Genomic DNA, 20,553 nt, shown 5'->3' on the forward strand with positions numbered 1-20,553 from the left:
CAAGAACATCCATTTATAGATCTATACTATCCAATATTTCCTTAATACCTTTCCTCCCTCCTCATCAAATAAACCCCTAAGTATTTCTATTTGTTTCTCATTGTCCCCAACTCTTTCTTTTCCCACTATATGTTACACTATTTGTCATCTTATCTTCAATATTCTTCCAAATTGCTTTTTTAATAATTGAATTTCGACTGATGTCCCGCTACTAAAAATTGTATGAACGAGATATCCATCACATTTCATATCACTCCCAAATCATCAGAGGGATATTTTATCCATATAAGAAATTCTGTATAGGTACAGTCATAAGACTCCAATTTATTCCTCCATTATTCGAATAATATATAATCCAAAAATCATTTACCACATTGTAATATTTTATTCAACTCCATATTAACTCTCCATCAATGAGTACTATTATAAACTCCCTATCTTTCAATTTTGACACACACTTCCTTTCCCTTAAGTTGGCTTAACAACTCTCTACTATCTCTACCCATCAATTCAAAATCTCTGTATGAAATTATTAATTTCTTCAAACTAGAGAGTTTCAAAATCGATCTAATTATTATACTCCAATCTGAATTATTAAATCCTACTCGTTTTATATCCAAATGTACCAATGATCTAAGTCCAATTACAAACTCCTGAATCTTTTCTGTTCTTCTCCTATCTAAAACAGTTGATTCGTTCATATCTCTTCCCAACTGATTATCCGATAGATTTAAGTCCTCAATCAACTTGTTATTTTCAATAATTTCGGTTATTACTTCCAAATCATCCAATTTTAGCTTATTTCCCCCTAGATCTATATTCTTTAGACTTTTTATTCCATCTAAAATAGCTCTAATACTCTTTGAATCTAATTCACACCATCCAAGATTCAGAACTTTCAAATCTGGCATATTCTTCAATAATTTATTAATTTCTTGAATATCTCCACCATTAAATCCACACCTTGAGATTTCAAATGACTCTATTTTGAAATTACCTGCAATAACCTCACTATCATCGTGGTTAAAACTACAATCTCCGATGTTCACATCAACTACGTTTTCATACTTATGAATCATATTAAAGAACTCTGTAATTGTCTCCAATTTCATTTTATTTTTCTCCAAATTTATACCTTTCAAGTTGGGAAACCATTTTTGTATATCTCCAACTTCTTTAACAGATTTATAGGATAACTTATTGTCTCTCAGCCCTAAAAATTCTATTTTTTCCCAAGGCACGAGAGTACTGTGATCTCCTCCATCATCGTTGGCCTCTTCTGACGTCTGTTGATATATCTCAAATATGGATAGCACATCATTTTGATTTAGGCCATTTTCACCCAAATAGAGTGTCTTCAATTCCGGCATCTTTAATAATAATTCCGAAAAGACCAATGCTGCTCCATCTTCATTCAACTTATTTGAAGAATAATCTAAGCTTTCAATATTTAGTTTAGTTATTGATTTTGCAAATGTTTTGGTTCCTTCCAATTCAAGTCCATTCTCACTAATATTTAGTTTTTTCAGTGGTTCTATTTCCTCTATGGCTTTGAACAGTTGTGGCAGATAAGATGAATTATTAAACCTATTTCCAATCCTATTGCTACTAATATCAAATGATTCAAGATTTTGACAGTTTTTTAATTCCTGAGTGAATGGCAAGATCCATTTAGTATTATGAATATAAAACTTCAGCTTAATATGCCTCAATGCTTGAATGTTCTTCAACGATTCTACAACAAGATTCAGATCTTTATCATTTACATCTATATCCAATTCCAAATCTTTTAAATTCGTAGCTTTCTCAAACAACTCTACTATAAATGATACTTCTTTATCCTCTGTAATTGAAATCTTCAATACTTCCAATGTATTATATGGTATATATTCTAATATTTCCTCAAATATATTTCTATAATTATATAACTCTGTTATAACAATCAACTTAAGCTCGGATATCTCTTTCTTCCAATACTCTTTCAAACTACTGGATTTTAATTGGTATGCCTCCATAAACACATCAAATTCATTATATCCTATATATAATGAATTGAGCACAAATGGTGAGAACATTCTTTGTGTGGCTGGGTCTGTTAACTCTACTGTTTCCAATATTTGTTCTGTAATTTTCTTTGAGTATTCTCCAAATTCTTCATTATCCTTCTGTTCAAACAAATAAGTGAGTACTTCTATTTTGTCTTCATTGCTGTTGATCATTCTATTATACATATTTGTGAAAAAATCATTGGATGTGGCAAAGTTGAATTTCTTTTCACAGAGCATTAAGTACTTCATAGTCAATGAAATAGGAAATGGTCGTGTATTACCTTCATACCCACTAAAAGTAAGTGTATTAACAAATTGTGATAATTCATTTTCTTGAATTGTATCTGAGATAAAGTTCATTGAAGAGTGGTCCATAATATCATCAATTTCTAATTCCATTTTTATTTCACTTGAACTGGCTCCATTTACAAAAGTAAACATTATATTCCCACTAAAATCTGTTGTATTATTCCTTATAAACTCTCCGATTGACTTAAATTCACATTCAACTTTACAATTGGGATGTTTTAACTTATCAATCAATATCTCAAATTTCTCTTCTATATTCTCTTGGCTAATATCCTTCAAAAATTCTTCTGTATTTATTGAAGGTATTGCAATTATTATGGCTACATTCATCAAATTTATCATTCCTGATTTTACTTCGTTTCTCACTTTTTTTTTCATATATACAATCTTATTTATTGGATATTTACTTTCGTTAGTAAATGTAAAATCTTCCAAATCTTGTACTACTCGAGACCATTCTTTTCTGATCTCATTTGTGATTGTAAATTGTTGAAAATTAACTTTTTTGTAGAATTTCTTCAATGGTGAATCTTCACTTAATTCTAAATGTTCTAGTGAATAACACTTTCCTTCTATATCCCAGAACAAGCAGTTACAAAGATGAAGAAGTACTATTTCAGCACAATCTGAGAATGCTTTATTTTCATCAAAAGTATTCTCACTTCTTATATATATTGGAATTGAAGCATTCGAAACGGGTGTATTCACCCCAGAATATGGAAATGATGAATTAACACTCTTATAAAACTCACTAAATGTTCTTGTGAAATTATTACACATATTATACACATCTATTCTATATGATTTTTTTTTAATTTTCTCTATTATTGTGCTGAGATATAATTCTAGATCTTTTTCGGAATCCAATACTTTGATCATAAATCCATGAATCAAGAGAAGTTTAAGATCTTTGTCTTTGAATATCTTCGATTCCTTTATGGAATTGGTTTTGATTCGATTAACTGTAGATTTAATGTTCTGTTTTTTAGATAACTTGGCTGTATCTGTTTTATCTTCTGTCAAGATTTTGACAAATATATCTGCTATTATTTCTATACCCTCATGTTTAATTTTCTCATCAGTTTTAAAGAAATAATGATTTGCAAAATTACTTCTTATTCTTAGAAGTGGAGATAATATCCCATCTACTGAAGGAAACAAATCTATTATAAGACTTGTAAAAGCATCATCACTTATATCTTTTCCAAAATTTCTTTTACCATTATTCTCATATGTAATTCTTATTTCTGGATTATACCTTCGTAAGTTGGGAAGACAATTCATCAGATAAATATATCCAAATATTGGATTCACTATTGTTTTTTCAACATTTTTATATTCTGTTGTCTCAAATAATTCAGCTATCTGATCCATCGATATGTCTGCAAATACATGATGTAGAAACAATAAGTTGTATAATAGTTGATAATTATATTTCATGGGTATGATATTAATTTTCCATATATATACTTATCTACTCCTTTATTTGTGGTAATTAACTAAAAGAAGGGTCATAGATTCTAATTTATCATTTTATATTACATAGATTAAAATATTCAAAGATATTTATAAATTAGGAAGTGAATTGATGAATTTCTGAAATATGATACATTAATACTTTGTGATTTGACACATTATTTACATCTTGGAATACATCTTTATCCTATTAATAAATCCAATTCTCCATCCTTACTCTAATTATCACATAGAATAATTTATTCAATTAAATTATACTGCATCTTTCCATACTCAATCACCATAAGTATTCAATAATATGTTCATATCAATACCATATTTTAGTAAATTCTATCAATTAATTCTTTTGGGAAATATATATAATTTCAACACTTTATTGGGGTTAAAATGCTAACAGTTCCACTATTCTTAACTGCATTAGTATTTTGTGAAGAACCATCGATACCTCCTGTAGAATGTAGCATAGATCAATCTCCTTTATATCATAAGAATACGAGTGGTCCAGCACATAAAGAAAATGAAGTGAGTGGGATCAATAATAAGTATCAATCCAATGGAATGAATAATAGAACTCAACAATCAGCACTAATCATCAAAACATCCGACTCATCTCAGGACTATGATAATCCTGGTCTATTGTTTCTAGGTCTTGTTTTCTTTTGCCCATTTATTATACCAGCCATTATTGTGTATATGGTCGTCCCAAAACCTCAAGGAATTAATATGCTACGTAAGTTAGTTAATATTGGCATTATATCCACAATATGTATAGCATGCTTTGCTTTAGTTGGACTTTTTCCACTTGTACTATTAGTAATATTTATTCAAGCTGTTCTTAGTATCCTTGAGTTAGTTAAGGCATTAGTAACTCCTACATCAACAGTTGAAAATGGTACTATAAAACACATAAGTAGTGATGGAACAACTGTTATATACGTTTGACATTTTAATAAAGTTTTCATCTCCAAATATCATGGATTTATTTTTTGTAATTGACAGATACTCAATAAAGCAATTGCTTTTGAAAATAGTAGGGGATATAGTTATATTTCAATTATATATTCAATAGTTGACCACTGACTTCTTATCTAAATTTATAAGTCCTATCTCACTCCATGAAGTCTGAGTCATCTATATCATATTTATAATTTGTGTAGCAAAAATAATGGGAACTCATATCCCATTATTATTCTTATCCACTGTGGTATATGTGCACTTATCCTACTATGGTCTTAATTTTAACTACGGTCATATCTTCAGTAAAATACCCGATCCCTTCAGAACTCGGTAGTCAAGCCTGTGTGAGCCATTGTAAGTACTTAGTTGAGAGATCACTCGGGAACACATGGTACTGTAGTTTTTGTTCTTTACAATAAAAAAAGGTAAGTAGTTCATCACACTTTCCCAACATACTTTAGAAGGATCTTATGTTAGTTTACTCCAATCCTTGACATAAAATTCATAACCATGAAATTTATATCACAAGTCTGCAAGGTATGAATGGGACATGTAATAGATCGTCATAATAATATATTTGTAATCTGTTTTCACTATATTGATTCATGACTTCCACCATATGCTGTTAATTGAAAAATTAATTTGCTGTATAAAATATTTATAATGGATTCAAAATATCTTTTCTAAAATGGTTTGTTAATTCATTGATTTTCCATTTAAAGATATTGGATGTTCAGATACTTAAATAATTAAGAGAAACAGTACTCAATATTTTAGTATTTTTCATTGGTGTTGATTTTTGTTTGGAAATAATAACTATTACCCAATATGAATCGCTGGAAAAAATGAGCTGGAGGAACTTCGGAAATCAGCGGAAGGAATTGGGAAATTTCTGAAGGAAACTAGGAAACTAAACAAGCTGCACTGATCGATTTGCCAAAGAATTTAACACTTGAAAATTCATAAATTTAATAAATAGACTTCTATTTTTTTGATTCGTGATAGACACTATCACAACATGCTATATGAGTTAAATTAATTCTTTTATCGATTCTAATTACCTGAAAAATACTTTTTTATCAATATGTCTTGTAATTCCAGTAATTTCGTTTTAAAATTATTATGAAATCTCCCTTAATTTAATTACAATCCCTTACTGTAGTGTTGTATTCACTATGGTATATAAGTAGAATAAAAATCATAATATTATTTAGTATCTTTTCACAAAGAAGCAACAATCATCTAATTAAACACTGTCTCATGGTATGTCTGTTCATAATAGATTAGTTGTTAAGCATCTTAAAAAATTTAAAGTACGAAAATATTATCAATTTATTACAGGTAATTCATACAGTAGAATACTTGACTATGGTTATGGAGTTTGTTGAGTATGATTTACTGACGTACTTAAGCTCATTTGATGATCAAACATATTGCCTGATAAATCAGTTAATTAGTGGTGTTCATCATCTTCATATTAACAAAATTGTTCATAGAGATTTAAAACCTGGAAATATTCTTGTTACAAAAGATGGGGTATTGAAAATTGCAGATTTTGGATTGGCTCGAGTTATAATAAACTAGTTTACATATTTATTGTAAATAGCATATTGTATGATCAAAATCCTAAAAACGCTGGATACATATTGTACAATGGTACTGACTCTAATGTTGCATCAGTAATGTATAAAATTTGTTTTATTTTGAAATAGAACTATTACTTGATATCATTCAAACATTAACTACACTCAAAATTATTGCTATAATAATGTAAAATACATCTAAAGCCAACTAATTTTATACATAGATTATACTTATTTCTATTGTAATTAAAAAATGGTTGGAATGTAAAATTTACTTTTTTATCAACTAACTTAGTTTATAATTTATATAATTAGTGAAAATTATTTTTGTTTTGAGAAAATTGTCGCTAAAATCAATCTCCATGACCTTAAGTGCTACACAAAGTCCAAAATGGATATTATCAAATGGCAAATATCATATTGTTTATCTGGATAGTTGTCCATTTACACCAGGTACGACTATAATAGAGACAAAGAAAGATAAATGTGCAAGCATATTTCAATTGCCAATAGAAGACTATAACAAAATGTTCTTGGTGGCTAAAAAATGGGCAAAGCTACTATCTGAAAGGTTGCAAGTTGAAAGGTGTGCTATGATTACAGTACCAACAGACAACCATGCACAAATAAAATTGATGCCACTACATGGCTTGGGTACTGACTGGAAGCCAATTCTGGCTGAACATCTTGAATTTCACGAACAATACCCTGGGTATTGTACATCAAAAAATGGACCGAGGGCAACTGATAACAATCTTAAATTGATACAGGATCGAGTAAGAACTAAACTACAAACACAGGAGCAGAGTTTTGACTTCCATGGGGACCATAACGACAATAATTTATTTGCCAAAATAGTGACAGGGCAAATTGAACAGTGGCGAGTATGGGAAGATAACGAGCATGTTGCCTTTTTGACACCATTTCCAAATGTACCAGGGTTCACTGTGCTCGTGCCCAGAAAACATTTATCGAGCGATATATTTAGTTTGAAGCAAGGAGAGTACTTGAAAATTCTAAGAGCTAGCCACACGATCAATACCTTGCTCAAACAAGCTATGAATGCTGATGATTGTGCAATGGTTTTCGAAGGTTATGAGGTTGATTATGCACATACCAAGATCATTCCAGTAATAATGTCAAATGTTACTCCAAGAAATATAGATGCAACTGATTATTGTACAGAATATAAGGGTTATGTTACTTCTATGAATGGACCAAGAGCGAGTGATCAGGATTTGGACAAATTGTATAGCATTATAAAAGGTTAATTTGCCGTAATAAAAATACAAAATTTTGTATGCTTATTTTTTAAATATTTGTTTTAATACAGTATATGGTAAGATGTATAGCCATTATTAAATACAAGTGATACTTTAATGTCATTTACTTCATATTTGTCTTATTATAATTAATAGTTCTAGTATTATTGCCAATATATTCTAAAGAATACTACAGTATGTGTGGATACTAATAATGATGAAGTTATCGATCCATTGATGACATTCACAAATATTAAGTTACCAGATGATATGATGATTTCTCAATCAATCAAAATCTACTCACTAGTTTGACATTTAACACTAGTCTGCAGGATATCCTTATTGGATACAGGCAGATTATTAACGAATTATAAATTGCTCACAATAAATAATTAAATTTTAGTTGAATACAACATAAGGTCAAAACAAGGCATTTCTAAATAGAATTTGTTCCAAGCTTTTTAGTCCACATGGGGTTAAAAATATTCTGCTGGATATATAAGAAAGTTGGACTGAAAAAATCTTGTTCTGGAAATCAATTAATTAATTAAATATATTAATTTTATACAACATGGATTATAACTACTAGATACAGTATAAAATGGCTCAAGCAATAATCCCTTGATTAAGAAGCCTTAAATATTAATAAGACAAATGGTTAACTACTACTACAATACTCAAAAATATCTTCATTACAATCTAAATCTCCATTGGATTAGGAATTTACTTATGTTCATCCATCATCACTATCACTATCATCGTCATCATTATTGTTATTATCACTATCATCATCATACGATAGTGTAATATCGACACATACTCCTTCTTTGTCTTTATTGTCCTTAAGCTGTTTCAATACCTCTTTAGTATACCTGTCCATTGATTCAAAATCATCATAAGAAACTTTAAATTTCTTCAAATTAGGCACTTTTAAAATCGATCTAATAATTATACTCCAATCTGAACTATTAAACTCGGTATGTCCCATATCTAAATCCACTAAGCATTCTAATAATTCAAGTGCTGTTGCAAAGTTTTGAACCACTTCTGATCTCATTTCAGGTACCATGGTTGCTCCATTTTCATTTCCCAGTTCATTATTCGATAGATCTAATGTTTCAATTGACTTGTTATTTCCAATAATCTCTGTTACTGTTGGTAAATCATTCAATTTTAAACTGTTTCTTTTCAAGTTTATACTATTCAATTTCTTTAGACTTTCAATTCCATCCAAAATGTCCATAAGACTTTCTGAGTTTAATGTACAAAAAGTAAACTTCAGAATTTTCAATTCTGGCATATTTTTCAATGCTTTACCGATTAGCTGAGTATTTTCATCATGAAAGTAAATGTATGAGATATCAAGTGACTTTATTCTAAATTGTTCATCAATAAGTTTTCCATCCCCTATTTGGTTAAAACTCCACCCTCTGATTTTCACATCAACTATACTTTCACTATTATGGATCATATTAAAGAACTCTACAATATCCATAGAATAACATGTATTATTATTTAACTCCAAGCTTATTAACTTAGGAGGCCATTTTAACTTATCTTCAATCACTCTTATAGATTCATAAGATAACTTATTACATCCTAAACTTAAATGTTCCATATTTTTGTATGCTTTACTAGTTTCAGATGAGGAAGCCATATAATCTTTGGAATCAACATGACCCGTATGCTCTGATCCGCCAACTTGCTGTCTTTCCTTAAATATGGACAATATATGATCTTTGTCTAACCGATTATTCTCCAAGCGAAGTGTCTTTAACTTTGGCATCTTTGATAATAGTTCTGAAAAAAATGATGTTGCTTTTTTCTTATAAAGCTTATTTGAGGAATAGTCTAAACTCTCTATATTTAGTCCTGTTATTGAATCCACAAACATTCTAGTTCCTTCTAATCCAAGTTCATTCCCACTAATGTTTAGTTTTGTCAGTGATTTCATTTTCCCTATAGCTTCGAATAATTGTGAATAATAAGATAAAGTATCATGCTTATATCCAATATTATTGTTACTAATATCAAGTGATTCAAGATTATATCCAATATTATTGTTACTAATATCAAGTGATTCAAGATTTTGACAATTATTCAATGCTTGAGAGAGTGGTAAGATCCAACAACTTGTAGTAGGGAAATCAACCCATAATTTAAAATGTTTCAAAGTTGGAATATTTTTCAACGATTCTACAACAAGATTCAGATGTTTATGATTTATATGCAATTCCAAATCTTTTAAATTCGTAGCTTTCTCAAACAACTCTATTATAAATGATACTTCTTTATTATTAATAATTGAAATCTTCAATACTTCCAAATTATCATATGGCATATATTCTAATATTTCCTCAAATATGTTTCTATACTTATATGACTCTGTTATTAAGTCAATTAACTCAAGTTTAGACATCTCTTCTTTCCAATACTCTTTCAAGCTATTGCATTTTAATTGGCATGCTTCCATAAACACATCAAATGTATTATACCCTATATATAATGAATTGAGCACAAATGGTGAGAACATTCTTTGTGTGGCTGGGTCTGTTAACTCTACTGTTTCCAATATTTGTTCTGTAATTTTCTTTGAGTATTCTCCAAATTCTTCATTATCCTTCTGTTCAAACAAATAAGTGAGTACTTCTATTTTGTCTTCATTGTTGTTGATTATTCTATTATACACATTTGTGAAAAAATCATTGGGCATGGCAAAGTTGAATTTCTTTCCACAGAGCATCAAGTACTTCATGGTCAGTGAAATAGGAAATGGTCGTGTATTACCCTTATATCCACTGAAAGTAAGTGTGTTAACAAAATGTGATAATTTATCCTCTTTATTATCTGAGATAAAGTGCATTGCAGAATGTCCACTAGTAATTTCTAGTTTCATTTGTGTTTTACTTGAACTGGCTCTATTTCCAAAAGTAAACATTATATTACCACTAAAATCTGTTCTATTTTCATTTGTAAACTCTCCGATTGATTTAAATTCACATTCAACTTTACAATTAGATTGTTTTAACTTATCAATCAAATATGTAAATTTCTCTTTTACATTCTTTTGACCAATATCCTTCCAAAACTCTTTTATATTTATTGAAGGTATTGCAATTGTCATCAGTACATTCATCATATTTATCAATCCTGTATCTATTTCATTTCTCGCTTCTTTTACATATACAATCTTATTTATTGAATATTCACCTTCGTTAGTAAATTTAAAATCTTCCAAATCTTGTACTACTCGAGACCATTCTTTTCTGATCTCATTTGTGATTGTGAATTGTTGAAAATTAACTTTTTTGTAGAATTTCATCAATGGTGAATCTTCACTTAATTCTAAATGTTCTAGTAAATAACATTTTCTTTCTATGTCCCAGAACAAGCAGTTACAAACATGAAGAAGTGCCATTTCAACACAATCCGAGAATGTTTTAGTTTCATCAAATGTATTTTTACTTCTTATGTATATTGGAACTGAAGCATTCGAAACTGGTCTATTTACTCTGGAATATGGAAATGATGAATTAATACTCTTATAAAATTCACTAAATGTTCCTGTGAAATCATCACATATGTTATACTCATCTATTGTATATGATTTTTCTTTAATTTTCTTTAATATTGTGCTGAGATATAACTCTAGATCTTTTTTGGAATCCAATACTTTGATCATAAATCCATGGATCAAGAGGAGCTTAAGATCTTTGTCTTTGAATATCTTCGATTCCTTTATGGAATTGTCCATTATTCGATTAATAGTAGAATTGATTTTGTGTTGTCTAGATAACTTGGCTGTATCTGTTTTATCTTCTGTCAAGATTCTGGAAAATATATCTGCCATTACTTCTATACCCTTCTTCTTACGTTTAATTTTGTCATCTTTCTTGTCATTAGTTTTAAAAAAATGATAATATCCAAAATTACTTTCCATATTTCTAACTGGACACAATATACCAGTTGGAGATGGGAATAAATCTATTATAAGACTTGTAAAAGCATCATCACTTATATCTTTTCCAAAATTTCTTTTACCATTATTCTCATATGTAATTCCTATTTCTGGATTATACATTCGTAGGTTGGGAAGACAATTCATTAGATAAATATATCCAAATATTGGATTCACTATTGTTTTTTCAATATGTTTATATTCTGTTATATTAAATATATCAGCTATCGGATCTATTGATATTTCTGCAAATACATGATGTAGAAACAATAAGTTGTATAATAGTTGATAATTGTATTTCATGGGTATGATATGAATTTTCCATATATATACTTATCTACTCCTTAATTTGTGATTAATTAAAATATTAATTAATTATGTTTCATTTCTCCTTTAAATATTGATGAAATGGCACCCTTTACTGTATCGATTGGTATATTACTACCTCATACTTTTGATTCGATCCAAAATTAATTAAAAAAAGGGTCATATATCTTAATTTATCATCTTTATATTACATATATAAAAATACTAAAAAATATTTATGAACTACCAAATCAATTCTAAAGCATAGTATATTAATATTGTTAATTAAACTTTGTGATTTGACTGACCTATTATTTACATTCTTATCCTATTAATAAAATCCAATTCTCCATCCTTACTCTAATTATCACATGGAATAATTTATTCAATTAAATTATACTGCATCTTTCCATACTCACCCACCATAAGTGTTCAATAATATTTTTATATCAATACCATATTCTAGTAATTTCTATCAATTAATTACTTTGGAATATATATATAATATTCAACACTTCATTGGGGTTAAAATGCTAACAGTTCCACTATTCTTAACTGCATTAGTATTTTGTGAAGAACCATCGATACCTCCTGTAGAATGTAGCATAGATCAATCTCCTTTATATCATGGGAATATAAGTGGCCCAGCACATAAAAAAGTGGATGAAACAAATAATGAATATCCATCCAATCTATTTAACCAAATGAATGCTAATTATGCATCCAATCAAGTTAACAAAATGAATAGCACAGCCCAACAACAAGAAAAGTCTGATTCCTTTCAATCTTATGATGATCTTAGTGAAATTTTATTGGCTATATTTGTTTTGTTCGTTTATCCAATTGTAACACTGGCTATTTGCAAAGAATCAAATATTTAATTAAGAAAGCTATCCACTTTATCATATCTTTTACTTTAAAATATTTGTATTCTTGTTGGTGGGTATATACTACAACTTCCTCCTTCATTGAATTTAGTATTCATCACACAGAATTCTTTAGTATTGGTATTATGCTGCTTATATTACTATCTTTTTTCTAAAATATCTGCTGCATCAATGATATGAATGTTATATATATCTAATACTTTAATAAATTTTTCATCTTCAAAGATCATGGATTTATTTTTTGTAATTGACGGATACTCAATAAAGCAATTGCTTTTGAAAATAGTAGGAGATATAGTTATGTTTCAATTATATATTCAATAGTTGACTATTAATTTCTTATTTAGATTTATAAATCATATCCCACTCCATGAAGTCTGAGTCATCTATATCATATTTATAATTTGTGTAGCAAAAATAATGGGAACTCATATCCCATTATTATTCTTATCCACTGTGGTATATGTGCACTTATCCTACTATGGTCTTAATTTTAACTACGGTCATATCTTCAGTAAAATACCCGATCCCTTCAGAACTCGGTAGTCAAGCCTGTGTGAGCCATTGTAAGTACTTAGTTGAGAGATCACTCGGGAACACATGGTACTGTAGTTTTTGTTCTTTACAATAAAAAAAGGTAAGTAGTTCATCACACTTCCACAACATACTTTAGAAGGATCTTATGTTAGTTTACTCCAATCCTTGGCATAAAATTCATAACTATGAAATTTTATATCATAAGTCTGCAAATTATGAATGATACACATAATAAATCATCATAACAATGGACTTTTAATCCGTTTTTATTACTATAGTTATATTGGTTTATGAATATGAATTTCACCATATATAGTTAATTGAAAATCTAATTTGCTGTATAAGATATTTATAATTCCCTGATTCTTTTAATTGATTCAAAATATCATCACTAACAATTAGTGGTTCTAAACATATTTTCTAAATTTAATATACTTTGAAGAAAGTTTTCTATAGCTCAAGTTTTTTATGAAAATTTAATATCAGAATTTATGATTTTAATTTTTTAAGAGAAAAATCAACCTTAAGAACATGCTAGCAAAGTATCTGATTGTTATATGTAATTTTTGTTTTGCTGAAGATAATAGTGAAAGATTTCCATCTGATCACGTTTCATTCTTACAAGCTAAACATACTCCACAAATTAGTGCAGAAAGTAATACTTTCTCGATGTCTTTAGCTGAAAAATCTGCGCATTGTGAAAATATTGGGAAAGTAGACGGAGAAATTCAACTTGATTGTGAGATACTTTGTAAACACCATAACTATAATCATCTAAATATAAGTCCTAATGGCTATATTTCATCTACCTGGAAGATGCTATCCATCTGTTTAAAGGTGGAATGGACACTATATCATTGGATAGTTTTCTCAGCTATTGTTTTTTTAATTATCTTTTTAATTATCCGTTGTTACCTTTATTTCATCATAATTCCTCGTATTTTCCCTGCTTCAGTTCTTGCCATTTTACTATTGGTCCAATCCCCTGTTATATTACAATGTCTTGTTATATTATTTGATTGAATAATAAATTATTACTATTAATTTTTTAATTAAAAGATCTTCAATAGGATGTGAGTTAAATCTTTACAAAGAAATATTTCTTCTTCATCGATATAGCTTTCGTCATAGTTATTAACTTTTCATTATATATTTTTAATGTTGATCTATCAAAATATCAATTAATGAAATATATTCCATATTAATCAAGGACTTTAGAGTGATTATATTAATCTATAATTAAATACATTATTCTAACTTCTTTATGTTATCTAATACCAACTTTTATCTATTTTTTGAATTTTACATACAAATTTATCATTACTGTTATATTTGAAGTTTATAGAATTAATTCTTATCTGAACATCAAATGATATTATGATTTAACAATAATATATGGATAAATGTATATAGCATGAATCTAATACCAAGTGTCTGTTATAAAGAACTCATCCTCCATAGATTATAATGATATATTCATCATAATTGTAGGAAATTGTTTCATTAGCTCAAGAATATTTAAATCCATTATACAAATCCAAAATATTTTAAGCACATCCTTTTCATGAAAGACACAAGAATCCAAATAATGATGAACAGTTTACTTGGAAACAATGTGGATACTCACAATATAGTTATTGATAAATATGACAATAATATGCTGAACTTGGCTATCAAAAGTGAAATGGAAGTGAATATAGAGCAAACTACAAAATTAACTGATACAAAAGATGAACTGGATATTTTGACCCAACCACCATCAATATATGATGCTGACAATACATACAAATAAATTACCAATTGTCCTTCTATTCTAAAGAATATTACAGTATGTGTAGATACCAATGATGAAGTTATCGATCCATTGATGACATTCACAAATATTAAGTTACCAGATGACATGATGATTTCAATCAGTCAAACTCTACCCACTAGTTTGACATTTAACACCACTCTGCGGGATATATAAGAAAGTTTGGACTGAAAAAATCTTGTTCTGGAAATCAATTAATTTTATACAACATGGATTATAACTTGCTAGATACAGTATAAAATGAGCCACCCATAGTGATAATGCCTTGAATTGAGAAGCTTACAGACATTAGTAAGACAAATGGTTAATTACTATAGCAATATCCAAAAATATCTTCATTACAATTTAAATCACCATTGGCTTAAGAATTTACTTATGTTCATCATCCTGTAATATTGACAGATACTCCTTTATCTTTAAGTTTACTCAACAATTTTTTATTTCCTTTATTCATCAATTCACAATCTTTACTAGAAATTGTGAACTTCTTCAAATTAGGGAGCTTTACAATCGATCTAATAATTATGCTCCAATCCGAATTATCAAAAGGTTTTTTATTATTATAAAGACTATACCCCAAAATTAATGAATATTCTCTAACATGTGACTTACAAGAGGCAACATTCAGAGCTTTTAATTTTGTCATTTTTTTTAATACTCTACCAATTGTTTTAATACCGTTATTATTAAGTGAACATCCTGAGATATCCAATGACTCTATGTTGAATTCACTGGCTGGAAGTTTTTCAATTAAATCTTTATATCTTGGTTGGTCAATTCCACAGCCTCCAATGCTTAAATCAGTTATGCGGTCATGTGTATGAATCATATTAAAGAACTCTATAATTGTTGTTTTCATATTGTTTCCCTTTAAATTTAAACCTTTTAAATTCGGAAACAATTTCAGCATATTGTTTATTTGTTCTATAGACGGTTTCTTAGGTGGTGGCTTATTATTGGAATTATTATCAGCCAAACTTAAAAATTCCACATTTTCCCAGGGCCGGAAATCTCTATTAAGAATAGATTGTATATTCTTTCTAGTTAATAATCTATTGGTGTCCAAGCAAAGTATCTTTAACTTTGGCATCTTTGATAATAATTCTGAAAAAACGAAGTTTCCATCTCCATAAATATAATTACCAGAATAGTCTAAACTCTCAATATTTAGTTCTTCAGTTATTAATTCTGCAAATCTCTTAGCTCCTTTTAACCCAAGTTCATTTCCACGAATATTTAGTTTTTTCAGTGATTTCATTTTCTCTGGATCTTCGAAAAATTCTTCCAAACGTAACTTATTATGCTCTTTAAGTTTAGTATGCGACGCATAGGAACAAATATCAAGAATCAAATTAATATCAAGTGAGTTTTCCCCCTGCCAATACTTTTCCAAGGCAGTAGGCCCTGATCTATATGCCTCTATAAAAATATCAAATTCATTATGTTCATTGGATTTACAATTATTTTTTCAGAATCTTTATTATACTCTGCTGTTTCAAATATCTCAGATTTCTGATTTATTGATATGTCTGCAAATATATGATGTAGAAACAACAAGCTGTAGAATGGTAGAGAATTGTATTTCATGGGTATCTTATCAATTTCTCATATTTCTTACCTGCTCCTTTAGGTTAACTACAATATCAATCATTTTTAATACTACTTTCCAAAATATTGATGAGGTAAAAGGTATCAGATATAATAAAGATGAAGAATATAATGATTATATAAATACAACTATTATGTTCCTATTTAAGAGATATATGCCTCCTTTTCCCTTAAACCATACCAATAATTGTCGTATTAATTACTCCTAGATGTAGAATACGTGTGTGTTTATTGTATTATGAAAATAATCATAGGTATTCAATTATAATCCCTTGGTATTATACACTTCCCATTTGAAGGTTTTTTCCATAGCTTGACTGTTCAGATTACCATTTGAAATGTGATAAATCAATATTAAGAAGATCAAAAACATAAACCTATGAAAAGCAGCAATATCAAGAGATTTAAGACACTTATGGCTAGTTAATTTTATTCATTTAATTATTGGTAATTATGATAGAAACTAATATACTACAACCATATGTATTCCATAAATATACACAGAGAATATTTAAATATTCTAATTTGTATAATCTGACAAGAATTATACACCTGTTCATAATGTTCTAATTGATGACTACAAGGGAAATACCCTTTAATATAGAAGAAAACATTCATCCAATATGAGAATAGCTTGGAAAGAATTTTTATAAAACTTGGACATATTTACCCTTCATTATGAATGTATCATTGTCTTCATCAAAGAGAGGCTATGGGTTGTCACAACTTCTTTCCCCATCCCATTCAGAATACTGGTCAACAGATGGTCCCTTGCCACATGCAATTAAAGTTGAGTTTTTGTACAGAACATATGTGTATTCAATAAGGTTATATTTAGATTTTGATAGAGATGATTCGTACACTCCACAACGACTGCGTATTGTCTGTAATTCCACTTCAAAAGAGATGACTCTAAATGAGCCAGTGGGTGAAGTTGAAATGATAGTCGATGAGTTGGTTCTATGCATTCATGTTATAATTCTTTCAAATCATTCTGAGGGTAAGGATTCACATGTACATGGATTGAAAATATACAAATCAACAACAGAAGAAATATTGTTTTAACAAGTATATTAACTATATGGATGTTCACACTGAACTCTGATCTAGTAAATAAGTGAAATAAGCGTATAAACATCTTTGTGTTTTCATCCCTTTTTATGTATTATGAATTTTCAGACCATATCGATGGCTTAACAGTAACAATCTATAAGAAACCAAAGGAAGAAAGAGTGTATAAAGTAAAAGTTGAGAAAGAACAAGTATTGGTTACTCTTGTTAATGAATGTGAACGAAAGAAGTGTCTTGAGAAGGAAAGTGGTGAATTTGTTATAAATCTTCCTGGAGAGGTTGAATTTGGCAAAATGACAAGTGATAAGTATAAAATCCAGGTTGAACTTGTTAAGAAGATCAAAGGGAGATGGGGTAATATAAATGAGTTGTATAAAAAGGCTGCTTCTGGTGAAACTATTGAAAAATCTGCCACATATTCTAATACCAAAAACTCTTGTGCAAGCGATCATGATGATTCACAAAACCCAGATGACCTATTCGCTCTTTTACAGAACATTTATTCACAAGGAGATGAAAGCATCAGAAAGGCCATGAATAAGAGTTTAAGAGAGAGTAATGGAACAGTTTTATCGACAGATTGGGAATCCATCAAGAACAATAAACCACAAAATGAATAGCTAAATATAGGATGGCCTTGTTGTATATTTATATAAAGTGTATATAACAACCCACTACTATTTTTTCATTTCACCATGATAATAAACTATATTTTGGCAAGCAGTGATTCATTTAATACAGCGTTTGTAGGTGGGGAAATATATAGGTTTTGATATATATTAAAATGCAGTCTGCTTACTTACACAGTTTACTTGGGAAGATGAAATATAGAAAAAAGAATTAATAACATACCAGATTCGTGCTATAATGCACTTAAGCATATAAAAAATGCAAATTCAATAAAAATTTTGAGAAGAAATAATAAATTTAATTTTCAAAAATTAAAGATTTTGGTTGTTCCCATGAGAATTCTTCTCTTCCGAAATGTCCAAATACAGCAGTTGGCTCGAAAATGGGTTTATCCAATCCCAACTCTGAAACTATAGCTCCAGGCCTCAGGTCAAAATTTTTTTCAATGATATCTATAATTTGTGAATCATTGAACCTACTAGTTCCGTATGTGTCCACAAAGATAGAGAGTGGTTTAGAGATACCTATGGCATATGATATCTGAACTAAAACTCTTCTACAAATTTTAGCGTGAATAAGTGATTTTGCAATCCATCGTGCAGCATAAGCCCCACTTCTATCTACTTTTGACCAATCCTTACCACTAAAGCATCCTCCACCGTTACAACCAAATCCACCATACGAATCGACTATAATTTTTCGACCAGTCAATCCTGCATCTGCTGCAGGTCCACCTAAAACAAACCTTCCACTGGGTTGGATATAGTAAATAGTATTTTTAAGAAGATCGTTGGGAATTATAGGCTTAATTAAGTTGTCCATTAAATATGATCGCAAATTTTCTGTCGAAATATCTTCGGAGTGCTGAGTTGAAATAACAATAGTGTGAATTCTCAACGGTGTTAGAACCCCATTTTCCTCCTTATATTCTACTGTAACCTGTGATTTACAATCCGGTCTCAGAAATACTGCTGTTTTTCTTAAAAGACTTAATCTTCTTACCAATTTGTGAGCCCAGAGCAAACTTGCTGGAATACCTTCCTTATTTTCGTCTGTTGCATATCCAAACATTATACCCTGATCTCCTGCACCAGTCTCAAGAGTAGTTTTGCTGATCACAGCCTGAGAAATGTCTGAGCTCTGCTCCTTTAAGCAAACCATCACATTTACTGTTTTATAGTCCATTCCCTTCTGACAACAATCGTATCCAACATCCTTCAGAACTCTTCGTACGATATTTTGATAGTTTACTGCTGCCTTGGAAGCGACCTCCCCACACAATAAAATCATACCGATACTTGCCACAGTCTCCACAGCTACTTTAGCAGATGGATCTTGAGACAAATGAGCATCCAAAATTGCATCGCTAATTCTATCACATACTTTATCTGGATGTCCTTCGCCAACTGATTCAGAAGTGAATAAAAAAGTTTTAGCAGATTCATCCATTTTGGGGAAGTTTTTGAAAATTTTTAGAAAATTGAGTTGATTAAAATTAATTATAATTGATTTGCAGTCTAAATATTCAGCATGTAGGTTAAGAAGGTTATATATTTCCAATGATCTGCTACAGTCTAGCCAACTAGAGGAATTATAAATATCGAATCGTTAATAACTAAATACAAGCCTTATAATCCAGTGGCCAACTCATAATTATCTTTCATACAGTTGGGTTTACATAAAAAGTATTTACAAGAAGTCATTTAATATTATTGGTAACTTGGTCATCTTAAGTGTATTTGTACTTTTACAATCTTGCTTTTGGCTTTTTAATCACATCTTCTTCGTCAATTTCGTTAAATTTCAGTTCGAATTTTGGATGCCCAAATTTACAATCACTTCCATTAATGCAGAATCCTCCAAAATAATCCCAGCACAAGTTCTTTCTAATATGCTTATTTTTACAGCCCGAACCATTCTTGCAGAATCCTCGCTTATACCATATACATTCTCTAGCAGCAGAGTCTGGCTTGACATGGAGAAACAGGCAATCATTATTGTTGCAGACTCCATACACATTAAAAAAGAAGCATTCTGGCATCTTTTTCAGATTGTACTCATGTAAGAAATCACATTTTTCGTTCTTCTTACAGAGGCCGCGCAGCCAA

The 20,553-nt window shown here is 29.5% G+C and overlaps 1 protein-coding gene and 3 pseudogenes across 1 annotated transcript; 3 read left to right on the forward strand and 1 right to left on the reverse strand.

The window, feature by feature from the left end:
- Positions 1-5,073: 5,073 nt before the first annotated feature.
- On the forward strand, positions 5,074-5,193 carry LOC147073002 (5S ribosomal RNA; annotated as a pseudogene).
- Positions 5,194-13,281: 8,088 nt separating this feature from the next.
- LOC147073003 (5S ribosomal RNA) lies at positions 13,282-13,401 on the forward strand (annotated as a pseudogene).
- A 4,249-nt stretch (positions 13,402-17,650) lies between these two features.
- Positions 17,651-18,435, forward strand: LOC147073004 (uncharacterized). The gene is made up of 2 exons (XM_085945676.1): positions 17,651-17,744; positions 17,924-18,435. The coding sequence occupies exons 1-2, from the start codon at positions 17,651-17,653 to the stop codon at positions 18,433-18,435; spliced, it is 606 nt and encodes a 201-aa protein (XP_085801802.1).
- Positions 18,436-18,742: 307 nt separating this feature from the next.
- Positions 18,743-19,894, reverse strand: LOC147073005 (S-adenosylmethionine synthase pseudogene; annotated as a pseudogene).
- Positions 19,895-20,553: the final 659 nt, after the last annotated feature.

This window comes from Rhyacophila brunnea, unplaced genomic scaffold (assembly GCF_057557595.1).
Source record: "Rhyacophila brunnea isolate RB1 unplaced genomic scaffold, BYU_Rbru_1.0 scaffold_188, whole genome shotgun sequence".
Classification (NCBI taxonomy): Eukaryota; Metazoa; Arthropoda; class Insecta; order Trichoptera; family Rhyacophilidae; genus Rhyacophila; species Rhyacophila brunnea.